This window comes from Chanodichthys erythropterus, chromosome 16 (assembly GCF_024489055.1).
Source record: "Chanodichthys erythropterus isolate Z2021 chromosome 16, ASM2448905v1, whole genome shotgun sequence".
Lineage (NCBI taxonomy): Eukaryota > Metazoa > Chordata > Actinopteri > Cypriniformes > Xenocyprididae > Chanodichthys > Chanodichthys erythropterus.
Window position 1 is genome coordinate 2,746,578 of NC_090236.1, and position 27,372 is coordinate 2,773,949.

Here is a 27,372-nt window from a genome sequence, read left to right on the forward strand (position 1 = left end):
ATTAAGATATCTTTAACACTTCTTGAATTAAAACTTCAGAAAAATGTTTTTGGCAGAGAGGTGTGTTGTATTCAGTTTTTTAAATAGAGGGAAATTAGATACATTTCTAATTTCAGTGTTATTTGTTCTTCAGACATTCTTCTTTAGACACAATAACTATCCACTGTTTAAAAAGTTATTTGGTTTTTGACCATTGAAAATGGATAAAATTCAATAATTTGAACATGGAGTCACATTGGGGTTTCAATATCTATGGGACTGAACAATATAGGGCACTAAAAATGAAGTTTATAAAAAAAAAAAGTTTATAAGAATCTAGAAGGATATTAAGATATCTTGAATACTTTTAGAGTTGCAGGCATGATAGCTTTAGAAAAAGAATATTTATGGCACTCAGATAGGTACTGTATGTTCTATGCAATTAAGCTGATAGAAATTTTACATGATTTGTTCTTTAGAAATTTAGAAAAAAAGTGACCCACATTTGGTTTTTGACCACTGAAAATGTGTACAACTTACCTTTTTTTTTCTTTTTTTTTTTTTTCTTATGAAGCCACATTAACATGTCCAGGAAAGTTTGTTAAGAACCTAATGAATCTAAAAGGATATTAAGATATCTTTAATACTTATTGGGTTACAGGCATGCAAACTTGGGGCAAAAAAAGTGCCTTTTCCCATTGGAATCTGACACCAGACAATGTTAGTACAAGTGGTTAATATATTTTGCAGGTAAACGTTTAATAACTCCATTTCACATACATGTACAAAATAAAAGCTTTTAATTAATATATAAGCCAAATTCTGTATATAAGTCAAAGTAAATGTGAAAAAGAGTTACAAAAATAGTTGCTACGCTTATTGTTACAACAATAGTTACTACAATTGGACTGTGGTAAACTGACTTTTTATTGCCACCACTATCATAAAAAAAATCAAACAAAATTACAGCTCAGTAGATTAAGCATAGCACTGCAAGTCTTTGTGGAAATGTATTCAAAGCAAATACCCCCCTGCCCAGCTCCCCCTTTTTTTTATACAATCATTTAATAGTAACATTGTATAGTTAGATGTAGTAAAATATGTGTAATGTCTTCTCTTAAACTGCTGTTGTTTTAAATTAATATAAAATATCAGGAATAGTTCATTAGTTCATTAATATAACCATTTTAAAATGGTGTGGAATGATACAAGAAATTTGGAATGTATAATTAAAAATATAATCTTAAAAAATATGTATTTACACTGATTGTAAAAAAGATTCAAGCTCAATCCAACTTAATTTAAAATCTGATTTAACGGACACTGTGTACTGTTATCTGGTCTGCAGAGACCACACAGCCATGACCTGAATAATGTTTCAGTAGTTTCTTCCACGCTGGGCTGCAGTTCAGTACCTCCTGATTGCCTACAGCACAGAATTAAAAAAATATATTAGTATCTTATAATAGTCAATATAAAAAATTAAATTCTTTTGTATAAATCATAGTGATTTAAGATACTGGGATATGCATTTAATAATTTGTTAAGAATATATCATTTAAAATAATTCTTAGATGAATGTAATGTAGGGATTACCCAAAATGCATAGCCCATCCTGTGCTCTTGTGATGCCAACATTGATTTGGTTTTCATCACCCACAAAGCCAATGTGTTTGGAGAGCCATTCCCTTGAAGGCAGAGATTCAATCTCGTCGCTGGGACAGGAGCGAACCATCGACAGAATCACGTACCGCCACTCACTACCTGCAGTCACATCATTATAATGCTCATCAGATTTTTGTATACATAAGAACATGAGATTCTTTTAGGGGGGAAAAAACGGTAACATTTTACAATAAAGTTTCATTAGTTAACTACTTTAGTCAACATGAAATAATTAATCTAGCTATTTAGCTAATCTATTTAGAAATCAGAACTCATTGTTATGAGAAAGAAATAGTTTATTTTTATCTTCCATTTCTGTTTATACAGTAAAGTAAGAAACATAGATCTAAAGAGAGAAAATGATTTTAGAGTTTCACCTTGGCTCTTTGTAATGGTGGTGACAGTGATTCTCTTCATTTGGGAGCCATTGGACAGTCTTTTTTTGATTTGGAACACCTGTGCGTTATATGGTGACAGAATGGCAATTTCCTCCTGCTTCACACGGCCCACTGATACCAGCTGACCACAAATCTCAACCTGCGTAAAAACAAATTTAGTTTGATTAGTGTGGGTGCAAGCTCATTAGCACCAGAACCTGGCATTAACTAGTTAAAAGTGAGAATTGTTCCCCATACTAAGGTGTTACCAAAGTGCTAAAGTTTGGTAAATTTAAAAATTGTATGTAGTGAGGTGAGTTTGTTAATTGCAACCATGCAGTGGATTCTTTGTAGAATTTACATATAATTAGGTGTAAATGTTTGTTTATTCGTTTGCATGCTATATTTTACTTACAGCTTTCTCGACCTCTTCAAAGTTGGCTTTTGAGTTTTCATTTCCCCGTGCAGTTGAAACAACCAAACTGATCTCTTTTCCACGTATATCTCCAAACAGAATGTGTTTGCTTTGTCTTGTTGTCTCAATCTCAGCATGTAGCATGCTGATTCGTTCAGGCACCTTAGTTTTCAGCTTACCAAGGTAGTATGCTTCTGATGGAAATTTGCAGATTTCTTCATGCTAAAGAAAGAGTAATAAATGTAATAAACAGTGATAAATGTGTGTAAGCGTATAAAGTGTGTGAAGCACATATGTGTACCATTCTGTACTGGGTGTCAAGCAGTAGTGCTCTATCCATGTAACGTTCAAACAGAGAGTGTGTCATGCCCAGTCTCCGCGCATGCTCATTCTTCACTATCGGACGCAACTGCTTGTGATCCCCCAACAGCACAACCTGCAAGATTGAGTATATGAGACTATGTGACAAGGATCAGAAAACTTTCACAGAAGGCTGTGAATGAAAATGTTTGATGGACAAATAAGGCCAGAGTATTGGAGAAAGAAGTAGATGCCTTATCTAGTTTTGCTTATGCTAGTTAACCATTCATAGCTGAAAAAGTTTGTTGCATGGAGAAAACAGGCTTGAGTCACTATCTGCTGTCACATTTCATCCATTACTATATTATATTAAATTAAAAGTACTCAATAAATACAAATCTTAAAGGAAAAATCTAATGCTTAAAGGTGCCCTAGAATTAAAAATTGAATTTATCTTGACATAGTTAAATAATAAGAGTTCAGTTACGTAACAGTCGGGATCATTAATATGTATGACCCCAATATTTGCATATGCCAGCATTAATTAATGTTCAAGCATTAGGCAAGGGCAGCCAGTATTAACGTCTGGATCTGTGCACAGCTGAATCATCAGACTAGGTAAGCAAGCAACGACAATAGCGAAAAATGGCAGATGGAGTAATAATAACTGACATGATCCATGATATCATGATATTTTTAGTGATATTTGTAAATTGTCTTTCTAAATGTTTCGATAGCATGTTGCTAATGTACTGTTAAATGTGGTTAAAGTTACCATAGTTTCTTACTGTATTCACGGAGACAAGACTGTCGTTATTTTCATTTTTTAAACACTTGCAGTCTGTATAATTCATAAACACAACTTCATTCTTTATAAATCTCTCCACCAGTGTGTAATGTTAGCTTTAGCCACGGAGCACCATCAAATTCATTCAGTATCAAATGTAAACATCCAAATAAATACCATACTTGCGCGATAAGACATGTTGCATGAACACCCTCATGAACACTTTGTAAAGATCCATTTTGAGGGTTATATTAGCTGTGTGAACTTTGTTTATGCACTGTTTCAGGCAAGCACAAGCTCTGTGGGCGCTAAAGGGGCCACAGCCTGAATCGGCTCATATTTAATGATGCCCCGAAATAGGCAGTTAAAAAAAATGTATAAAAAAACATCTATGGGGTATTTTGAGCTGAAACTTCACAGACACATTCAGGGGACACCTTAGACTTATATTACATCTTGTAAAAAGACGTACTACGGCACCTTTAAGTGTCAAAGATGAGACATCACCTTTTTGAGACATCACCTTTTTCAGAGTGTAAAACTGTCTTTGATTTTACCATTATATCTAAACATAAAATACCAAGTTAAAAAATATATTTGTTTTCTTGGCATTTTCAAATAAGTGTTGGCTGCATTATATTAAAGGGACTGTTTAACTGATTTTTAAAGTACTGAAAAAAAAAGGAGACTTTTGAGACACAATGGCCAGTCGTTTAAGTTAAAATCCACTCACCGCTCAAAACTCTTGATTTTGTTCAGTGCTGAGTTAGGCAAGCTCGCGAATCCTCTAATTTTAACAAAGTACAGACACAATGTAAATAAGAGTTACATTGTGCAGTGTAGACAACTTCATTAGTTGTAAGGGAAGTTTGTGAGATCGCGATGAACTGAGATTAGTGACAGCTTTTTATTATAAAGAGAGTTTGCAAATGTAATATCGATTTTATACAACAATTCAATCGTTTTAGGATATGTAATGTCAGATTGCTTTATTTCATCTCAGAGCAAACACGGCTGTTTCATTTATGAATGAATCTGTGTTTTCAAATGAATCTAGTCTGTGTTTGTCATTCAATGTAATGCAAATTCTGTCACACCATAGTGTCATTTATTACACTGCATGACAGTATCACTGCACTGCAATTTTAGCATCTTATTTATATTACAGATAAATGAGGATATTTAGCACTGACAAATGTGTTCAACAATAAATATTACTATTTTAATGTATTTTTGTATCGTTTGATTTGTGTTATTGATTTATTTTAGATGCCCATGAACAGAGAGAGTTGCTAGGCACTGTAAAAAGCCAAAAAGCTGAAAAGTAAATGCAAACAGCTCAAGCGGCACTCTTAAAGGGTTAGTTCACCCCAAAATGAAAATTGTCTTTCCAAACCCGTAAGACCTTCGTTCATCTTCAGAACACAAATTAAGATATTTTTTACCTATGCTGATTACGTAGTAAACACAGTGCAGCGCTTCCGGGTTCTACGTCCGAAAGCCGGCTCAGTATTGCTGACACTGTTTGCGTGAGCACCATGACGCATAAGTGTGATGAGCTGGTGTTCTGGGTAAGAATCTGGAAGTGCTGTACTGTGTTTACTATGTGATCAGCATAGGCGACTGACATGGAGCAGAAGAAATTGTTGAATAAAGTAATTATTTTTGTTTGTTATTTGCAACACAAAATATATTCTGGTTGCTTCATAACATTAAGGTTGAACCACTGTAGTCACATAGACTATTTTAAGGATGTCTTTGATCTATCTTTGATCTGAGCCTTGAAAGTGGTAATTGTGTTGCAGGCAATTGGAGGCCAGAAGGCTCACGGATTTCATTAAAATTATCTTCATTTTGGCACTTTTCCACTGCATGGTACGGTTTGTTACGGCTCGCTTAAATAGTACCACCTCGGTTGAGGTTCCAGACAAGCCGTACAGATACTAAATGCAGAGATTGTATATTATAGAGAGATGAGAGTGTCTTTATCTCTTACCATTGGAGAAAGCGTAACAGCTAACTTAATCACGTGTGGCACCTCTCAGCTGTTCAACACTCCTTCCCTGTGTACAGCCACAGCCGGAGCCTAAGCATTAGCCGTTATGCTTTTTTGGCTAAAGGTTGCCTTCCAGTGGCTTTTACACAACATCTATTGTTCTATCTGTTCAACAGTAATGCGGCACATTTGCTGTTGGTAATGCCATAAATGAGTCCTACCTGTCACAACATTGCCTAGTCTGCCTTCTCTAAAAAAATTCATTTTTATCAAGCTAAAATCTACATATAGTTCTCAACGAAAGTATTGTTTAGTGTAAAACATGCTGAAGATTAGCGAACAGACTGTTGATTAATTAAATGATTAGCCATTTCCCCACAAAAGCTGTTTAATCAGCATAATGAAGCCTCTCATCCATTGACATCCATTCAAAAAACAGCCTCTTGTCTCCTTCCCTGCGTACCGCCTGGAGGAGCCATTACGCATTTTTGGCTAAAGGTTGCAGGCAGGGTTGCCAGGTTTTCACAACAAAATCCGCCAAATTGCTCCTCAAAACTAGCCCAATCGCATTTCAGGGGGGTCCCCTGGAAAAATACGCATTCCAGGGACTAAATATTGAGTTATTTTGGGTCGATTCAACCCGCGGACATGAAAAACAACTTGCGGCAACAGTGTAATAGTAGCCCATTTCCGTGGGACAACCACAGACTTGGCAACACTGGTTGCAGGCTTGCCTTCCAGTGGCTTTGATAAATGTGAAGTTTAAACACTGCAGATCACTGATTGATCAGAGAATCATCACTACCAGTGTCATTGGATTTGATCATGAGACACCAAACCCGCTAGATTTAAATAGTCAGTAACAGCCACCGCAGTATAATTTGTTCGCAAAATGACTTGCTTTAAGCGACTATCGTACGCAACTTGAAAAATGAAATGGCTGTATCGTGGTCAGTAGATGAGGTACAGACTTGTTGGTAGATGAGGAGTGGATCTATGGCAGTAAAGAGGGCACCTTTAATGATCAGTCTATAATCCCACCCACTTTGAAGCAGTACTAACTGCAATGGGAAAGCAAACCGTAGAGTAAAGCGAGCCAAGCCAAACCGAACTGAGTAGTACCACGCAATGGAAAAGTACCTTATGGGTTCCGAAGATGAATGAAGGTCTTACAGGTTTGGAACGACATGAGGGTGAGCAATTAATTACTTTCTTATAATATCTTTTTTGGGTGAATTAACTCTTTAAGGCTCGATCACACCAAGAACGATAACTATCAAGATAACCACAATGATAACTATATTAGCATCCAGTGAACAATAATGATCGTTGTATTCCAAGCATGTGGTGCAGGTTTGTTGTCTGCCACTTTAAATGTTCTAGCTCTTAAAATGGAGGAGGGATTATGATTGGCTGTCAATGTTTTTATTGTTCATCAGCTGGAAAAAATCTTTCTGAAAGTGATTTCAACGATGCCAGTGTGACATTATCATTATAATTGTGACTCTGCTATTCTTTTATATTTAGAACAATTTTTAAAACTATATCTTTATCATTATTGTTATAGTTTTTGTACTTGGTGTCATTGGACCTTTAGCAAAGAAAACAAGAAAGATATTGAGGAATGTAATTGTTAATATAATAGCTTACCAATATTTCTGAACAGAGTCCCCCCTCACTGTTCAATAGAAGGGATTGAGGGGATTCTTCACCCAAAATACCCATCCTGATAACGTCATTTATGTTGGCAAACAGAAAGTATTCATAAATATAGATGCAAGCAGTAGTTTTTGGGGCAGAGCAATTCAGGAACAAAGTGACAAGCTAAGCAAGCATGGCAGGGAGCATCAGAACAGTAGAACAAAATGCTTATTATTTTTCAACATCTGGTTCTGCTATCATTTACTCAGGAATATTATTAAACCTAAAAGGAGTTCTTTGTGTCCAGCTTCCTGTGGATTCTTTTAGTATGCTATAAAGAGTGTGTCTTAAGTTTAACTTTCTTCCAAAGTTTCAGTGCTTTGAAGAATTAGGCTGGGTTAGTGCTTTACAGCAAGTTCCTTAACATTTCTGTTCAATTTATTTCCATTTTATATTGTTTTGACTTGTTTGTTACATGGGTCAAGAGTCACTCTGACCTTCTCAGGTTTGAAGCTGACCAATGGGACAAGCGTCTGGGGTTCTGTTGCCATGGCGCACTCATCGATGAGGATCTGACGAGCACTGAGTGTCTTGGTGAGGTTGGGGGAGGCGGCGGCCGTGCAGGTGCATAGAATAATATCATGCCTTTCCAGTTCATACAAACGTGCAGAATTTAGGAGCTTCTTATATCTGAGAATACACACAATTTATTGTCATGCAGACATGCGTTCACACACAGTTACAAACTTGTAGACACACTCTTAGATACAGAGATGTGTTTTAGATGGATTTAGATGATGATGGCGATTGAAATTAAGCCACTGGTATTTCAAGTTGTTTATGACCATTTAGCATTTTCAAGTGGAAGCAAACAGCATTAATACAACAAAAACATCTACGTACTCTTCTACTTCTTCATCTGTCAGTGAATCAATTCTTTTATCAAAGTCCTTTATTGCTTGAGAATGAGGGTTGTGAGAGTTGTCTCGAATTCTATGATGAAGTGTTATTTTCCTAGAAACAGCAATGTGAAGTTTGAGTTATGTAAAGGTAAAATGTTTATTTTTTAATTTTTTTTAAGCAATAGCATGATGATGAGTGACAATATGTTAAGGCAATTTTTGGTTCATTGGCAGTACCTGAGCTCAGATTTAGACTGCTCTTGGCGCAGTGATTTGTGAGATAACTGGATGTTGCTGCCGGGATAAGGATACTCCTGCATCTCCATCTGTCTGCTGTACACACGTAATGGCTTCAGCTGCTCTCCAAACTTGAGCAGGTATTCTGTACACACAACACAAGCACATAATACAAAAGTTTCTTCTTCACAGGAATACTAGTTACTTAGAACACAAACATCGGCGTACCTGCAACTACATCCACAGACTTGTTTGAGGGTCCACAGTAAAGAATAACCTCTCTCTTTTCTTTGTCTTTTGGGTCCTTTAGCTTCCAAAGATTTTTAGAGTTCAGATGAGACAACCAGTACACTATATATGCTCCTACAACTGTTTTTCCTGTTCCTATAAAGGGCAAACATACAGAAAAACCATTAAGAAAAAGTCCCATTAAGAAGCATTGAGAAAAAATAGGATAAAATCCCTGTGACTGTGATAAACTTAAAGGGTTAGTTCACCCAAAAAATGAAAATTTTGTCATTAATTACCTCATGTAGTTCTACAACCGTAAGACCTTCATTTGTCTTCGGAACACAAATTAAGATATTTTTGATAAAATCTGATTGCTTGGAAAGCAATGAGAATACTAAAAAAAAATTAATGACTTTTCAACAATATTGATTTCAAAACACTGCTTCATGGAGCTTCGAATCTTTTGTTTCGAATCAGTGGTTTGGAGCACCAAAGTCCCATGACTTCAGTAAACGAGGCTCCGTTACATCATAAGTGTTTCGACATTTCGACATAGTTCACGTGACGAACCACCAATTCGGAAAAAAAGGTTCGTAACGCTTCGATGATGCAGTGTTTTGAAATCAGCCATCACTAGATATTGTTTAAAAAAAATCTTTATTTTGTTATTTTGGCGCACAAAAAGTATTCTCGTCGCTTTATAATATTAAGGTTGAACCACTGTACTCGCATTAACTGTTTTAAATATGTTTTAGTACCTTTCTGTCTGAAAGTGTTAATTGTCTTGCTGGCAATAGAGGCCTCACTGAGCCATCGGATTTTATAAAAAAAATATCTTGTGTTTTGAAGATGAACGAAGGTCTTACAGGTGTAGAACTACATGAGGGTGAGTAATAAATTACATAATTTTCATTTTTTGGTGAACTAACCCTTTAACTGAGTTTGTCTGTCATTTAAGGGCAATTAACACTACACACACACACAGATGCCAATCGACACTGACAATCAACATATTACAGTACATCACTTCTCAGACATTCCGCAACCCAACAAATGGGGATTGAACATTCAATCTACAAAAAAAACAAAAACAAAACAAAACATTCTGACCAACACCAGCATACGAGGAAACACACTTATCAAACAAAACCTGACAAATGTTTCTGTTGCAGTGTAAATTAGCCTTGAAGGCTAAACAAAAAACTGTATATGCTCAGAATGTTTAACCTGGAGGCCCTTGAATGAGAGTGAATTTGCCGTTTAGAGCTCGCGCCAAAGCTTTAAACTGGCTTTCATTCAGTCGAGGCAGACCTGCTGGTGGTTCCTCTCTCATAAGCACAAATGGTAATACAGCTGGCTCAGAGCCTGTGGATTGATAGAGCCAAAACAACCAATGAACTAAAGTACATGTACAGTACATGTTTAACATATAAAGTGCAAATATATCATTTTAAGCTCACATAATGACTTGGGTTCAATGTGGTGTTCAATGAAGAATTAAAAAGAAATCAGAAAATTAAACAAGACACCAACACCCTGTGTAGGTATATTATATAAGTAAATAAAACAAAACAAGTATAAAATTTAAATATTTCTTCTGAAATGAAAATGAATATGCTGTAGTTTTCTCTGCAACTGATTTTTGGCAGCAATTCTTTTGCAACACTTTAGGCCCTATTTTAACGATCTAAGGACATGGTCTGAAGCGCATGGTGCATGTGCACTTAAGGTGTGTCCGAATCCACTTTTGGCAGTTTAACGATGGAAAAAAACGGTCAGCACACCAGGAGCATGGTCCAAAGGGGTTATACCTTGTCACTTAATGAGTCATGGGTGTGTTTTGGGCATTGCGTGCAATAAACCAATCAGTCTCATCTCCCATTCCCTTTAAAAGCCTGTTGTGCTTGCACCAAAGACTGAATGCTTCTCCAGAAAGGAATCTTTTTATTTTTAAAATTAAAAAATGTTTGTGTGGTGCTGCGTGTCCGTGTGTAACAAGCAGAGTGTACGCATGTTGTGCACCCACCTATAGGTGCATATTACTAACGCGCCCTTTAAATAACAAAAAATTTAAAAAAAAACTGCGCCATTGACTTTAGACCAGGTTTTTCTTGGTCAATCGTGCAGTCGTTTTCAGTTGCCTCAAAATAGCAACACGCCAACAATGCGCCTGTCTGTCTTCAGACCAGCACACCCATGGGCGAACAGATGTGCATGAGTGCATTTGCTATTTAAGCAAATGGTGCTGAACATAGAAATGAATGTGTCGGGGTGAAACACTTGAGTTGTGCCTGGTGTCGCATTGTGCCGGGTGTATGATAGGGCCCTTTGAGCTTAATTTTGGCTATTTTTTTTCCTTTTCTTTGTGATGCTTCTTTTGCTTTTATTAAGCTGTGTTTCAATTCACAATAGAAATCACACTTTGCATTTCATGTGCAAAGAACAAAAAAGTGTTTAAAAAATGCTGCCAAAAGTTATTTTTTTCCAATGTTTTTTACTTTTGTAATACCTTTCGAAATCACAGAACCACATTTTGTGTATTTAAAAAACATTCTCTCAACATATGACATGTTATGAATGTAATGCATACTTTCTTTCCCAATTCGGTGTCTTAGCGCAATGTTCTTAACGAGCCCATTAGCTGCTGTTAAATTATTCACTGCACTTTCCTTCCGTCTGGATAAATCAAGCAGAAAAAAAATCAAACATCATTGCAACTCATTGTCATGACTTTGCCTGTATGCACTGAACAAAATATATTTATGAACTGATTTATGATGGTCTTAGTTGTAGTGTACTGAAATATAATATGGTTGTGATGTGATGTGTACATGCTTACATGTCTGGAATGAGTTTTGGGATCACCTCCACTGTGAATGTGGCATCCCGCTTGAATTTTGGAATGATCATGGATGTATTTTTTATGCTAAAGTGAATAATTTTGGACTTATTCACACTGATCTCTGGAGGATCTAAACACTGAGTTGTCACACCATGGGCCACCCAAGTAAAGTAGTCTGGATCCAGCTCTGTCTTATTTGCTTGGGTCTCCTTCAAAACTCTCTTTCGGATACAGAGGAAACACTTGGCCAGGTCAAATTCAATTGCCCATTTTTTGACATATTCTACAGGCAGTGAGAAATTTCCAGAGAGTTTGGAATCATCAAAGGATTTCATCCAAGCTATCTGCACATTCTCTATCACTACACAATCACTGTCATCCACAGCAGTCGCAGCAGACTCCATTTCGCAGAGGGGCTTCCATATCTGCACATACTCCTCTACATCCTTATAGTGACCTTTGGATCGGTGGTTTGCAAGTTTGGAAAAGCACTTTATAGGTTTATCAGTGTGTTCCACACAGATCTCAAAGCTTGAACTCAGACTCAATAATTGTACAGATGGCGCCCAGTAGCCCCTCTCCTGTTCTGAGGTCAGCTGGACCTGGACAGTGTCTCCAACTTGCAAATAGAGTTTGAAGTCAGTGTAATGATCATCTTCTGACATAAAAGTGTTATCAGGATCAAATCGAGATGTATGCACTTCATTGATCTCACTGTGATCGTTCACATCTGCTGCCAGTATGAGGGACTTTGCCTCTTCCCATTGTTCGTCTCTCACTGCCTCAACAATGGCGTGCCAGGTGCTTTGCTGTATCTCTGAACAGAATCTCAAGTTCTGCAGTGGGCTCTGCGTCATGCTCAGTGAATATATCCGTTTTTTCCAAGTCAGTTTCACTTGTTTTTTGCAAAATAACGGTTGATCCTCAAGCTGTAAATTTCTGTACTTAACAGGAAGCCTGTCCGGGAAAGTTCCTTTATCAAACGGAAATGATAATTTGAAACTTTCGCTGTCATGTCGAACAACGGTGACAAAAGCCATTTTGTATGTGCTTTGTTTTTGTAGACTGACTGCCAGATTAAGTGACTCTGCTTTACTCTCATACTGCTGTGCCCTCATTTCTCCTTGTTTACACTTGTCACACAACAGATCAATGTCTGTCTGCGAATACTCAACAGGACGATCATTGAGAACTGAATGCATGAGCCTCTGAAGAACCACATCTATGTACCGGCGAATGGGTGAGGATGAATGTGTGTATGAGTCCAGATTCAACGAATAGTGCCCAAGTAAAGCGTCTTTGCATGACCGAGAACGAATGAAAAAAGCTTTTTGGATACTGGCCTTTAACTGAACAACTGCTGGAACCAACTGTGGATGAATGTCATCTGTAGAAATGAGGTCAGCCATTTTGTAAAAGTCACCTTTCAAAGCTGCTGATTCAATCTTTTTCCACACAGATGTCAGAATGGTGAAACTGCCATTGTTCTGCACACTTTTTGAATCCAGATGATTATCCAGTGCTTGTAGGGGCTCACATTCCTCCTTGTCTTTCTTCAGTTTCCTCACCAGTTCAGGCGAAGCTGTCACTAAGGTGTTCGGAAGCAGGGTTTCTTGATCAATCAGCTGTTCACAAGCTCTTTTAAACATCAACTTCAGCTCCTCCATCATTAAACTGCACTTGCTGTCTTCTGATGATCCAAGATCAGCAGGATTGGAAGAGTCCACTTGTCCAGAGAGTCTTTGTTTCCTGTGATTAAGTGCAAAACAACAAGCCACAAGGATGCAGCCTTCTATTGTATCAGTCTTCATCTCTTTTTTACCTGGCTGGTTGATGATGTTGTCAGTCTCACTGTAGGACAATGCCCTGTTTGACTTTATGCAGGAAAGCACCAACGTTTGCCCTACTAGTTTGCCATTTGTCTTTTCCACTTTCAAAATTAAAGAGATGGCACGACGCTTTTTGCCTGGAATAAGACTCCACGTGTCTGATTGTGCACCCAAGTTCTGAATATTGTCCCCAGACACATAGCTAAAAAAATCTGCTTTGTGTACTCCAATTTCAAAATGATATTCAGAGTGACTGACAGAAATGGCATCTTGTAAATGGCTTGATAAAGTGCTGAGGTTATCATCAGGGTTAGGATTATTGTCAGAGTGGACATCACTAGAACCTGGAGAATAAACAGTGAAGGTGATTGTGTTATTCAGGTCCTCTCGATTTTTGTTGATATGAAATGTCAGGTGTGACGATAAAGGAATGAGTTCCATATGTTGATCACTGATCATTTGTAATCGATCTGCATCAGGACGAGCCTGACACCTCAGAGGAGTGCAGAGTTTAGTGTTTGTGTGCTCTGTCAGAAATTTTGACACTTCGTGGTTAAACATTATGTTTAACTCTTCAATCATTAGATTTGCTTCTCTCTCCCCTGGCATCCGTTGTTTATCAGGTTGGGCATAGTTCCAGTCTTCTTTAAGTCGTGCTTTGCGTTGGCTTCTGGCAAAACGGTAAGCCACCCTGACACAGTCCTCCAAAGTATCAAATCTCAGCTCATCATTGCACTGACTTATTATATCCTCAGCCTTCTTGTAGGTTAGCTTCTTTTTAGAATTGACCAGAGAGAGATCAAAGGTCTTTCTTGTGATAATCCCTGATTGCTTTTCCACTTTAACAATTAATGAAATGGCTTTACGATCTTCGCCTGGGAGAAGACTCCAAAAGGTGGTGGCCAGATGTTTTGGGAACATGAATGAAGGTTCTTTTCCTGGGCCATAAAAAGTTGCTCCCATCTCTTTTGCAAAGCTATCAAGTGAGCTGTCCTTAGACACGAAACTAGCCACATCTGCAACATGAACCCCTATTTCAAAGCAGCTTCCTAGATCTTTAACACTAATGGCATCATCCAAATCTCCAGCCATGGGTGGATCAACAGTGAAGGTTTGTAAACCTCTGAAGTCTCTTCTTTTTTTGTCATCAATTCCATCGGTCTTCATCTCTGAAAATGCATCCTTTTGCATCAGAGGAGGAGACATTAGTTTGAACTCTGATTTTAAAATATGAAGTCCCTCCTCTAAAGATGTCCCAACTGGTAGAATGTCTGTAACTTTGCCTAGCGGAAAGGAACAGTGTGCTTTCCAGTCCAAAATCTGAACAACAAATACATAGTTCAGTTTTGTTTGTTCATCCACACGAAAATTTCTTGTTATTGTCCAATTGCCATTGACAAACTTGTATATTGGAATACAATTGCGAGTCTCTTTCTTTACCAAGATACGTATTTTGGTAGTGTTGTGGTTGAGGGGTATCATCATTTTTGGCACCAAATATTTGTCAGTGTCTTGTGTTCGTCTGTAGTAATTTTCAGCCTCTAATATACACACAAATTCAGAGGATGTTTGTAGTCTGTTTGTACAACCTAAAACCCTCCCAGTAAGATGGTCAGCATCATGTTGTCTGGTCTCAACCACAACTTCATCACCAGGGAAAGACATGCCAATGTTTTTCCTCCCTTCAATATGAATTTGTACAGATGGGTTGTCGTAAGGTATTACATAAGCTGATTGGTATCCTTTCATCACCAATTCCCCATGCTTATAGATAGCAGGATGTTTCCTGACCAACTCCAAGAGGTTTTCCATTTCAGAGGTAGAGAATAAAGGCCTCCTTTGTTCATTCTCTTCATCTGAGTCCTGTTCATCACTTTCATAGTCTTCCATCTCTTTCAGTATAGTATCAGTTTCAGCCTGGGAAGGTACATCACTCTCAGCCATTTCTACCTTTTCTGTCTTCTGAAATTTTGAAATTTCCAATACTTCCTGTTGTAGAACATCGGTGGTGAAATGATCTGGTATGGTGCTGCCCTTCCTGATGCAACGTTCTATGTAGAACCTCCAGATTTTTGAACACTTTCCAAAACAACAAAGAGCACCAGCATCTCCAACTACAACCACCATTGATTGGGCTCTGGTCAAAGCAGTGTTTAGTGCTCGAATGTCATCAAAAAACTCTGGGCAGCTTGACTCTGATTGAAGAAGTCTGTCTCTTGTCTGAACTGTTGTTATGATGATGACCCTGAACTGCTTCCCTACGGACACAGAATTTTAATGGGTATAGGTTGTAATTTAAATATAGTAATAATAAATATTTTTAAAATGGATATACATATTGACACAAATTGTAAATAAAATAAAATGTGAGTTTTTTTTCTTGATTAATCAAACAAGTTCCCTGAGCTCCAGTAGACAATGATGACCCCCCAGTACCTTGAATGTTTGCTAAATTCTGAACAGACACTCCATAAACCCCTTTCTGACGGAGATGAATTCTGATTAGCTCAACCTGAAAAATCAAAAGGTAAAGCAGGTAAAAATTCTGGAACAGAAGTGTGGTTTGTATTTTTGTGACTTTAGTATCATTTCTGATATGTGAATATCACATTTGTGATGGTAATGTAATTTGAGCACTATACTAAAAACTACATTATCATTATTTGGAAATGTAACTTTTTTCAAATGCTTGAATAATATTAAAAGTTATATTTATCATTCATAGAGCAAGTCACCATGCAATACTTGTATGGTATAGCATTACAAATTTTTTTATCATATGTCAGAGTGATAAATGCTTTGTATCACTAAAGTACCTGTCGGCCTTCACTAAGAACACAGATCTGCGTTGGCTCTCTAACACCCCATTCCATTGGCCAGTCAGTCAGAAGCCTTAGCACCATGTTTACCACACTGTTGGCCTCAGCAAGATTGAACCAGGACATGGAGGTGGAATTCAGACGGCATTCTCCTCTGACATGCTGAAAGATCAGGGGGTGTAGCCTCGGGTGGGGTGGGACATCCCCTTTGGCCTTGATGCCATCACTCCCATAGAAGTAAGTGGATACAAAGTCCACTATTTCTGTGGTGGAACGGTAGTTCTCATTAAAGATGACTCTGCTTTTCTTGGCAATATTGCTGCTCTCGTCCTGGTAGTAGTGGAAGAGACGATTGAGCAGGGTGTGTTCTGATCGTTTGTCATCGGTTACAGAGAAAAGTTTTGGAGCCATCTGCATGTGGTCCCCTGCTAAAACCACTCGAGTGTGTTTGTCTGCTAATCCCAGAGCCATGAGTGCTTCAGCCTCCAGCATCTGAGATGCTTCATCAATCAGGATATGACTAAAGAAACCTTCAGGAAGCTTTAACTCACGGAGATGCCGTGCCATCGATGTGGTGGTTATAATGATGCGGTGTGACTCTAGATCAGAACGTGCTGGGAGGATAAAGGACTGTCTATCTGGAGAGCAGAGACAGTATTTCAGGGTAATGTCATCAGTTGCCTTGATGGAGGCACCACCCTTGTTTGCCTTTATCCTGAGTAGTTTGAGGTTTGGGTGTCCATTTGTAATGTATGGGTGGAAGTGTTCTCTGACATATAAATCTGCAGAGCTATAAGGAACAAAACTTAAAATTAGACTTCTTAAATGGACAGGAGCTTATATATTCACTGAATGCAGATTTACTTCCTATCTGTTCTTTTTCTTGTTTTAAATAACTGGTATTGATAATATTGCATTTTATGGACATGAAAGTAACTTTATTACACCATTCTTCTGAATAATGAGTTCTGATTGATGAGCTTTGTGGTCAAATATTTTTGTATAATGACCACTAAATAATTTTTGTATGTCTAGTATTACTTTTCAGTTTCTTTATTCTCACATAATAAAAATTAAAGTAAAATTAACATTTTATTTTAAAACAAATATATAACTCAAAATTTAATGTCTCAAATACTAAAAAAAAAAAAAAACTTTGGTTGATGCATGATCCTGATCCCTCTGTAGGGTTTATTTTGTGCTAATGACTGACTGAAATGGCATTATCCTTTATTTATAACTTACCTATTAGTATATGTACAGATGAGCACTTTGTTTTGAGAACGAAAGGCCAGCGTTTTGGCTGCTGAGGCGAGACAGAGTGTCTTCCCGGTGCCAAATGGCCCGTATATCAGCAAGGGTGGAGCCACTTTGTTTTCCTCGCACTTGCCAAGGATGAAGTTCAAAGCGATTTGCTGTTTGTTGTTCAATTCAGGCTGTTTGGTTATGTTCACAGGGACACAACAGTTACTGAGGTCAGGTAAAACGTTGTGCAAGTCTGGTAGGTAATCAATAGCCTGGTGCATCTGACAGAACGACAGTCTGTTCAGCTGAAACTGAACCTCCATTTCACACCTGGTTTCTTTCCTCAGCTGTAGCTCAGACACACACTTTGCAGACAGCTGAAGACCGATGTGACCCTCGCCGGCAGCCTGTTTGAGCACCAATGCCTCATACACTTGGTTTCTATGCTCTACTGACACACTGGCTTTTGCTTGTATGCAATCCACCAAAGCCATCTGCACCCCTCGTTTAAGCATCACCCCTTCAGGAGAGTCTGGTGTGAGCGAGCAAAACACCTTCAGAGTGGCAAAGAGTTTCCCTGGTGCAGCGAAAATCCGTAATATGCCATCACCCAGCTGGTCAGTGAGAGACACACTGCTACAAACATTTAATCTGCAAGTTTGGAGGGAAGGGGGGGGGGAGAAAACGTGATCAACTGTGTGTGTATATATATATATATATATAAGCAGCATTCTCAATAATGATAAATTAAAAAAAAAACTAATATTGACCAAAACACAGTATGCTACAGAAATATGGTGTATCCTATCATTAAACTATTTATACTTTCATGTGGTTTGAAATTTGGGTGAATATTGAACAGTTTATGAAAGGATTATTTGTTCAGATGTCTTTTCAGACTGACTAGTATGCCAAATTTTACTACCTTTTACCATGTAGTAATCTGGCAAGCCATAGACATCTATGTAAAAAAAATGTCAGAAAAGAATTACAATTATAGTGTAATGCAGGGGTTGGCAAATAAGTTTGGCATCGGGCCAAAAAAATGTTTCGCCACTAGTTCGCGGGCCAGATCATAGTCAAAGGATAATTGATGAAAAAAAAATAATAATCCAACTCGAATTGCCTGTGACGGACTGTTTCAGTGTCTTTTGTAATTAGTAGTGAGCACAGTTACTCTGTATTAAATCCTGTAGTAGGACAGTCATTAACAAAAAGCCACGCTTGTGTGGTGGTGTCCGGGTTTTACACTAAATAAATTAATAAAGCAGAGTAGTGACCTGGCAAGTGTCTTCATTCACCAACTTGCAACACAGACCGCCTTGCTAAAACACACGGAGATTCGGAATGGATAAAAATACCTCAAAAATAAGAGGACTTGAATAAGCCCATTAATGGCATGTTTGAGTCATGCTCTTAACGAACTATGTTTTATTTCCTCAATTCATATTGTGAATAATAAATGTCTATCATTTTAACTTGCTTGTTGTTACACAGTGGAGCCTAACTTATTGTAAAAAATTATTTGATGTAGCCTGCTTTTACACAATTATTCCTTGGCATTCTCACGTACTAAACTGCATTTTTTTTTTATTGTTTGCGTGCTGGAGGTACGCTATTACGTCATGTACAGTGTGATGTTAACATTTAAAGGTGATAGAGAAGATTTTTTCGTCGACTGAGGATCCAAAGACTGTTACTGAGTTTTTGAAATTTCAATGGAACGCCTCCCAAAACTCGTGCACGAGTATTGGAACACATTCGCTGTGTCGTATTTTTTGGATTCATTATGTCGGACTCACCGCAGGTAACTCATAATCTGCAGTTGTTACTCCTGTCTCCTGACAAAAACATTGCATGCAGCGCCTGTGGAGTGTGGAAAGTTACTGGAGCGCACAGCCGCGCACGTCTCTCACAAGGAACGTCACGGCAGTGATTGACAAGCCAGAGGGCCAATTGGCTGATGTTTTTAAGGCCCTACCTCGTGCACAGATGATGTATATTAATATTATTACTTTCAGTGCACCTAATGAATAGTCTTTTATCAGTTACTAAAGACAGTTTCAAGTAATATTGCAAAAATGTATAAAACAAAACATCCTCTTTAGCACCTTTAAGCTAGCTGGTGAGAGAAAATGGCACTATCAAAGGAAAGTTGACAGCGAAAATAGGGCATATGTGCATTCATCCTACCTGGTTTTGTAAATGCAAAGCCGGTGTGTCTTATCTGCAACGAAGAACCAGCCCCTATCAAAATAATCTGGCTGCGGGCGTGGGCCAGATATTATTGCTGGCGGGCCAGTTTTGGCCCGCAGGCCGCTTATTGCTGTAGTGTGAAGGGCACTTAATTGAAATTTTGTAGGTTGCGCTATTGAGTCAAAGACGCGTGTGCACTTCTGACTTGTAGACTTTCTTGAGTTTTCGTGCATGTTTAGGCCCTCAAAAATGCAGAGCGTTATGAATCTTTTGTGTCGAATCATGATTCAGATCGCGTGTCAAACCACCAAACTGCTGAAATCACGTGACTTTGGCGCTCCGAACCGCTGATTCGACACGCTGATTCATAACGCTCCGAAGCTTCCTGAAGCAGTGCTTTGAAATCGGCCATCATTATAGTCACTATTTTTTTGGCTCACCTGAAATATTCTCGTCGCTTTATAATATTAATATTGAACCACTGTACTCACATGAACCGATGTAAATATGCTTTTAGTACCTTTATGGATCTTGAGAGAGGAAATGTCATTGCTGGCTATGCAGGCCTCACTGAGCCATCGGATTTCAACAAAAATATCTTAATTTGTGTTCTGAGGTTACCAAAACGGTCAGAGTCACCGGTGGATAATGTTGGTTTAAGTTTTGTGTGTGTCTGTGTGTGTGTGTGTGTGTGTGCGGGCGTGGGCCAGATATTATTGCTGGCGGGCCAGTTTTGGCCCGCAGGCCGCTTATTGCTGACCACTGGTGTAATGTAATAGTGGCTAAACAATATGTCTGCTTTAATCTCTTAATTATTTAACAAACAGTAGTTAGTGTCCTGTTTTGTGGTGTAGTGTTTTGGCTGTTCAAAAGAGTGACACTAGTACTGACACTGAGACAAATCAAATGAATGAGAGTATTCATAATACAGTCCACCTATTCAGTTTGTACCTTAACACCAACCCATTCATCCAATATGTTCATCTTTTACTACTACACTGTCTTAGTTATGCATAACAACAGCACTTGTTAATTTTTGAAACTGTCCTGCCCAAGTTTCATCCATTCATTGAAACCACAATTAACTTGTTAGAAAGGAATGCCTTTAATCTTTGCATTCAGTTTGCTTTCAGTGACATTTATATTCAGTGATTATACCTGCCTATCAGACTATGATAACATGGAATGCCTCTGATTCCAGTATGAGTTTAAATTTCATAGTTAGGGGCATGTGATAAATAAAATACACTATTTTAGTAGTAGAAATTCTATTCGAGTAAAATCGCTGATTCATTTATTTGTGGTAAAACACTGTTGCCATGTGACCCACACTAAGCCAAAGTCTGTGACTCATCTGTTTGCAAACCATAAGAACCTATGTCTGATAGGTGTGGCTAATAAAATGACATTAGAAAAATTATACTCCCTTAATGATGGTGTGGCCTGTAGACTTTAAAAAAAAAGGTTGGACCTGGACTTAGATCAGCACTTAATACTGTTTACAATTACATGTTGGATCTCTATAACCATATTAGTGGCACTTTCCTTAAATTAAAGAACCAATCATTATAATAGAATCCACCTGTTCAGTGTGAACTCCAACCCAAACCTGTTTATCCACTTTTCCATTTATTTTATCTATGTATTACATAAAGATACTTTGACTTTGACTTACATGAACTCTAACTGAATCTATGAAAAACTATGTGACAGATGACTATTATGTGATGGTTGACCAATGAAATCAGCAGTGGGGTATGGTTTGCACTTAACTGTTTTGGGGGGGAATTCACACATTCATATAAGCACAGTAAAAATGAAAATTTACACCATATATGGTATTATATGCCATGGTATATATAAATAGCATATACTATTTCTCTAAGCTATTTGTACCTGCTAATGAGCTTCTCCTCTGCAATTTCCTCTCTGAACAGAAAATGGTGAGCTCTCTCTCTGTAGTTGTCTCGGTGAAGTGGGGAACTGTGATCTGCATGGAGATTGAACTGTAGGTTCATCTGTGGTGGTTTGTATGTACTAAGCAACTGGTCATCCTCCTTTCTGGCAAAGAAGGGCACAATAACCCTGTTTCCTCTGTTCCAGCGCTCATCCGAAAGATTCTCGGCACATTCATTCTCTTCTGCCTCCTCTGACTGGACATGGAACTGCTGACCGACTCTCACCTTCAGTTTCCTGAGCAGAACTGGTCGCATGTCGAAGTCAAACACCAACCATTGCTCGTACACACCAGGGCGGAACGACAGGAAAGACACACTCAGCTGGTAGGTGGAGTCAGAGGAGCGAAGATGATGGCCTGCAGTGTGTGTAATTGGGGGGACGGTGTTCTGTAAACTGTCACTCAATGAGAAAACAGCATCATTTTCCACTTTCAGTAGAGCCACATGAGCCAAGGACCTCTACACAAACACACATGCACACACACAAGACAAAGAAGGTTATCAGTAGCTAATGTGCAATAAGGCTATTAATTGGATGTAAGATGATACAGGTTAGTTTGTTTTTTCTGACCTCAGTAGTGATTGTGAATTTCCATCTGATGTCACTGTCTTTTTGTAAACAGTCTAAACAGAGATCCTTATCGTGTGTAACACACACATCGTCCACCTGCTCAGAGATCTGCAAAATACACACGTTTCGTAGATGTGCATTTTGTTACATTTCAAGTTAGTAGTTAATTAAAATAATTAACTGCTAACATAAAAGTTAACATAAATACACAAAAAAATGTTTAATTTCTCGATTATATGGCTCTTATATGTTTGATTCTTGGTATATTATGATTTTCTTCAAAATCATTTTGAGAACAAACATCATCAATGTCAGCATATTTAGTGACTAATGGAGGAATGCACTACACAACTTTTATAATTTTCTGTCAACAAGTACTCACCCTCATGTCTAAACTCAAACGGTGCAATGACGTTGCTGCCTATGGGTAGATCAGAAACCCTCGGATTACATCAAAAATATCTTAATTTGTGTTCCAAAGATGAAAAAAGGTCTTACGGGTTTGGGATGGCATGAGGGTATGTAATGACACATTTTTGGGTGAACTAAGCCTTTAAAAAATATAGGCATCGTACACTTGCAGTCTTTGTAAATGTTTCTGTGAAAGAAAATTTGCTAACACTTTATTTTAGAGTTCACTTCTCATTTAACTAGTTGATTATTAGCATGCATATTACTTAAATGCTACAAAAACTACCTTAGTAACTAATAATGAGCAGTTAATTAAGAGTTGATTGAAGCAAAAGTTGTAATTAATAGTGAATATTTGTTCCCCATACTGAAGGGTTGGAGATTGACGGATCATGTGACACCAACATGGCGGCGCCCTGTGAAAGTGCTGTATTTTTACTTGATAAAAACTAATTTTATTTATACAACGCATACGTAAGGAAATTGAAACAGTACGGGAAAACGTGGCTATGCCACCAAAGAAAACAACCAGTAAAGCAGAGATGGAGAACGAGATGCAGGATATTCGTAAGTCGCTCAATCATTTGACTGAGGAGTTGTTCAAAGTGACCCACCAGCTGACGAAGCTGATGGGACTTTTCGATGAGGTGAAACAATTGAGAGACTTGATAAAAGAAAAAGACCAAACCATTAATGAGCTTGAAATGAGGATAGATCAGCTTGAACAGTACACGCGGATGGAAGACGTTATCATCACAGGTTTGAGCGTCAAACCCCGCTCATATGCCAAAGCGGCCGCAGTGGGGAGAAATGTAAGTGTGGTTGCTGACATCGAGGATGTACAGTCACTGGAGAGACAAGTTGTTACATTTCTGATGGGAAAAGATATACATCTAGACGCGAACAACATCGCTGTGTGTCACACCCTGCCAAGGAAAGATACAAAACAGCCAGCAATTATCTTGAGTTTTGTAAATCGGAAATACAAAATTGATTTACTGCGTCAAGGAAGGAAGTTGAAAGGAACAAATGTTTATTTAAACGAGCACCTCACAAAAAGAAATGCTGAGATCGCCCGAGAAGCCCGCATGCTGAGAAGAAATGACAAGATAAAAGCGACATGGACGAGAAATTGCAAGATCTTCATTCAGCTAAAGGGCTCTACTCCGGAACAAGCCAGGGTAATACTGGTAAGACAACTTAAAGACCTTGATCAGTTTAGATAATGTTGACTGAACATAAAAAAAAGGACATTCCTGACGCATGTTTTGATGATTATTACTTTACGCTATGGATGAGAAGATTACGTTCGTTTCATTTAGTCCGGTTTCAGATGGGTCTCTTTGCTTTCTGTTGGAGCTATGTGGACTATGAAAACGCGCAGACAAACTTTCAGCGAGCTGGAGAATGGATTATTATAGGCCCATTTTATGTTGACCTTTTGTTGTATAAACTTTCCGTGTGCTGGACTGTGGATTATAGGCTTATTTTATGATGATTATGCGCGGATGAACTGGATGATGGGCTCACTCTACGTTGGATGGAGGATGATTGTTATAAAATTATCTTCACTGTGGATGGAGACCCGCCTTATGTTGGACATTGGGATCAATTATAATTTGACAATTGGGAAAAGATTAAATATTAGGTTTAAAATGTTATATCAAATGTGGACTGCATTGTGGAGATTTGGGAGTACAGGGGGTCTAGGGAGTTTTTGTGAGGTGACTGTATGTTTGTGTGTGGTTGTACACAAGGTAATGCCTAAAAGAGTTAGAACAATTCTAAAATAATATGACTGAGTTTGATTATGATTTGTCAGTAGTTAATAGAGACATAGATGAACATGAGTTAGAAAATATTGATAGTTCTTATAAAAGTGAACTGATTGAACATAGTAACTTAATTGTGCATGATTTTTCAAATTATAAAACAAATGAATTTGGGGAAGATATAGATCCAGATAATAATTTCTATAATAATATAATAAATGAATGTGAGTATTATACTGAAGAGCAATGCAATAATATTAATATGGGAGGAGCTTTTAGCTTAATTCATTTCAATAGCAGAAGCCTGTACAAAAACTTTGAAGATATCAAAGAATACCTTAGTAAAATTAATAAATTTAGTGTTATTGCTGTTTCGGAAACTTGGTTGGATGTGGACAAGGCTTGTGAAGTGGAATTGGAGGGATATGAGCTCTTTACTAAGAATAGGATTAATAAAAAAGGGGTGGCCGCATTATATGTGGATAATGATCTGAGCTGTAAAATTGTTGATAGTCTGTCAATCACCATTGAGGGAGTTCTAGAGTGTTTATCTGTTGAAATCGCAGTTTCTAAAATCTAAAAATATTATTGTTAGCTGTCTCTATAGAACACCAGGATCATGTTTAGATTTATTTAATAAAAATGTTGACAATTTGTTTGGTAACCTTAATAAGATGCATATTGTGTGTGGTGATTTTAATATAAATCTTTTAAATCCCCATAATAATATGAAAACTAGTGATTTCATCACAACAATGTATAGTAATAATCTATTTCCACTTATCACTAAACCCACAAGAATTACAGCCAATACAGCTACATTAATAGATAATATATTTACGAACAGACTTGAAACCCAAATAACTGCTGGATTGCTCATAAACGATATTACTGATCATCTTCCTGTGTTCAGTATTTTTCACAAACTCCTTCATAAGGCTACTGTTTTTAAAGTAGATCAAATTAAAATTATACATCATAGAACCCTGAAACCATGACTGCCTTAAAACTGATTTGTTAAATCAGACATGGGACAAAGTCTATGCCACCTTTGACCCTGATAAGGCTTATGACACCTTTTTGACTACATTATTAAGTCTTTATGATAAACATTGCCCACTAAAGGAATACTCTATAAAAGACAGAACTAACCTAGAGAAACCATGGATAACAAAGGGCATAGCTAATGCTTGCAAAAAGAAAAAATACCTTTACAAATTATTTATAAAACATAGAACCAAAGAAGCAGAGGATAAATATAAATTGTATAAAAATAAGTTAATTAATATAATAAGATCAAACAGACGATTCTATTATCATAATATTTTGGATCAGTACAAAAATAACATCCACACTACTTGGAAAGTACTAAATAGTATTATCAAGAAGCGAACCAACAAAAATGATTATCCAAATCACTTTGTGAAAGACGGCCACATTTTAAACGGTAATAAGGAAATATCAATGGCGTTCAATAATTTTTTTGTAAATGTTGGACCCACTCTAGCCAATGAAATCTCTCAACCATCAGATGTAAAGGAAATAGACAAAAACATTATTAAAGGAAATGTGAACTCTTTGTTCTTGAGGAGTGTGGATGAAAATGAAATTATTCAAATTGTGAGTAAACTTAAGAATAAGAGGTCAACAGATTGTTTTGAATTTGATACGATTTTAGTAAAAGAAGTTATACATAGCATTGCAACTCCACTCACATATATTTGTAATCAGTCTTTTCTTACGGGCATTTTCCCGTCTAAATGAAAACGGCCAAGGTAGTACCCATTTTTAAATGTGGAGATAAACATCAATTTACAAACTATAGGCCAATTTCACTACTTTCACAATTTTCAAAAATTTTAGAAAAGTTATATGTTATAAGACTTGATGATTTTCTTAATAAATTCAACCTTATTTCAGATTATCAATTTGGTTTCAGGTCAAACAGAGCAACCTCAATGGCAGTCATTGAACTGGTTGAGGAAATATCCACAGCGATTGATAATGGAGAGTACACTGTCGGTGTTTTTATCGACTTGAGCAAGGCATTTGATACCATTGATCATAATTTGCTGTTGGCTAAATTAGAACGATATGGTATCAGAGGTATTGCCCATGATTGGTTGAGAGACTATCTCAGTGGTAGAGATCAATATGTACATATCAACAATTATGACTCTGAAAGAACAAACATAACGCATGGAGTTCCACAGGGCTCTATACTGGGGCCAAAGCTGTTTATAATGTACATAAATGACCTTCCAAAGGTCCTGACAAACTTACATTGTATCTTGTTCGCTGATGATACTAGTCTCTACGGCTCTGGACAAAATTTGGAGTTTCTTTTGGAGACCGTGGAAAAAGAGCTTTCCAAATTAAAAACTTGGTTTGATTACAATAAATTATCAATGAATTTGAATAAAACTAAATATATTATTTTTGGTAATAGAAAAATTGAGGAATCAATAAAAATTAAAATTAATCATATTGACATTGAGAGAGTGTGGAACACAAAATTTTTGGGTATTTATATTGATGACAAACTCAACTGGAAATTTCATATAAATTATCTAAAGACAAAAATATCTAAAATTATTGGTATAATGTGTAAAATTAAGTCATGTATTAATCAAAATTCACTAAATTTATTATATAATTCGCTCATTCTTCCGTACCTAAATTATTGTGTGGAGATATGGGGGAATAATTATAAATCTATTATTAAACCTATCTTCATATTGCAGAAGAAAGCTATTAGAATTATTAATAGAGTTGATTATTACGCCCCAACTAATCCATTGTTTATTCAATTAAATGCTTTGAAATTACAGGATTTAGTTGATCTCAGCACAGCCACAATGATGTATAAGGTTCACAATCTCAAGCTCCCAGTCTGTATTCAGGAGAGGTTCAAGCCTAGAGAGACTCGATATAATTTGAGAGGAACTGGGGTCTATCAAAAAAATAAGGTCAGGACCAATATCAGAGGGAGGTGTTTCTCAGTTCGAGGAGTAAATTTATGGAATAGCCTGGATGATACATTAAAACAATCTACATCAATAATGGTGTTCAAAAAAATTTACAAATCGAATGTGATTGGTAGTTAAATTGCATTGGAATGATATTGTTTAGTTTAGTTTAAATATTTTTAAACAAGAAGGAGGCAAGTGTATAACAATGATTCATGGCAGTATAAGGG

The 27,372-nt window shown here is 37.2% G+C and overlaps 2 protein-coding genes across 6 annotated transcripts in view; one reads left to right on the plus strand and one right to left on the minus strand.

The window, feature by feature from the left end:
- Positions 1–636: 636 nt before the first annotated feature.
- helz2b (helicase with zinc finger 2b) overlaps positions 637–27,372 on the minus strand; it is a 33,571-nt gene continuing 6,835 nt past the window's right edge. The window contains exons 3-19 of one of the 4 annotated variants that reach the window (XM_067362501.1): positions 21,991–22,098; positions 21,358–21,878; positions 17,266–17,916; positions 16,018–16,810; positions 15,638–15,713; positions 11,370–15,459; positions 11,121–11,206; positions 9,758–9,895; positions 8,528–8,683; positions 8,300–8,444; positions 8,064–8,174; positions 7,658–7,850; positions 2,738–2,872; positions 2,437–2,658; positions 2,022–2,181; positions 1,576–1,743; positions 637–1,405 (exon numbers count right to left, since the gene is read on the minus strand). In XM_067362501.1, the coding sequence (XP_067218602.1) occupies positions 1,293–1,405; positions 1,576–1,743; positions 2,022–2,181; positions 2,437–2,658; positions 2,738–2,872; positions 7,658–7,850; positions 8,064–8,174; positions 8,300–8,444; positions 8,528–8,683; positions 9,758–9,895; positions 11,121–11,206; positions 11,370–15,459; positions 15,638–15,713; positions 16,018–16,810; positions 17,266–17,916; positions 21,358–21,878; positions 21,991–22,098 (7,866 nt within the window). In that variant the 3' untranslated portion in view covers positions 637–1,292. Of the gene's footprint in view, positions 1,406–1,575; positions 1,744–2,021; positions 2,182–2,436; positions 2,659–2,737; positions 2,873–7,169; positions 7,246–7,657; positions 7,851–8,063; positions 8,175–8,299; positions 8,445–8,527; positions 8,684–9,757; positions 9,896–11,120; positions 11,207–11,369; positions 15,460–15,637; positions 15,714–16,017; positions 16,811–17,265; positions 17,917–21,357; positions 21,879–21,990; positions 22,099–27,372 lie in introns of those variants that run through there. The other 3 variants (XM_067362502.1, XM_067362503.1, XR_010891905.1) reach the window with 3 other exon arrangements.
- The window catches only part of LOC137002690 (guanylate-binding protein 6-like), a 33,623-nt gene continuing 28,469 nt past the window's right edge, over positions 22,219–27,372 (plus strand). For both annotated transcript variants that reach the window (XM_067362511.1, XM_067362514.1), the window contains exon 1: positions 22,219–23,591. In XM_067362511.1, coding sequence (XP_067218612.1) covers positions 23,522–23,591 — 70 coding nt within the window. In that variant the 5' untranslated portion in view covers positions 22,219–23,521. The remainder of the gene's footprint in view (positions 23,592–27,372) is intronic.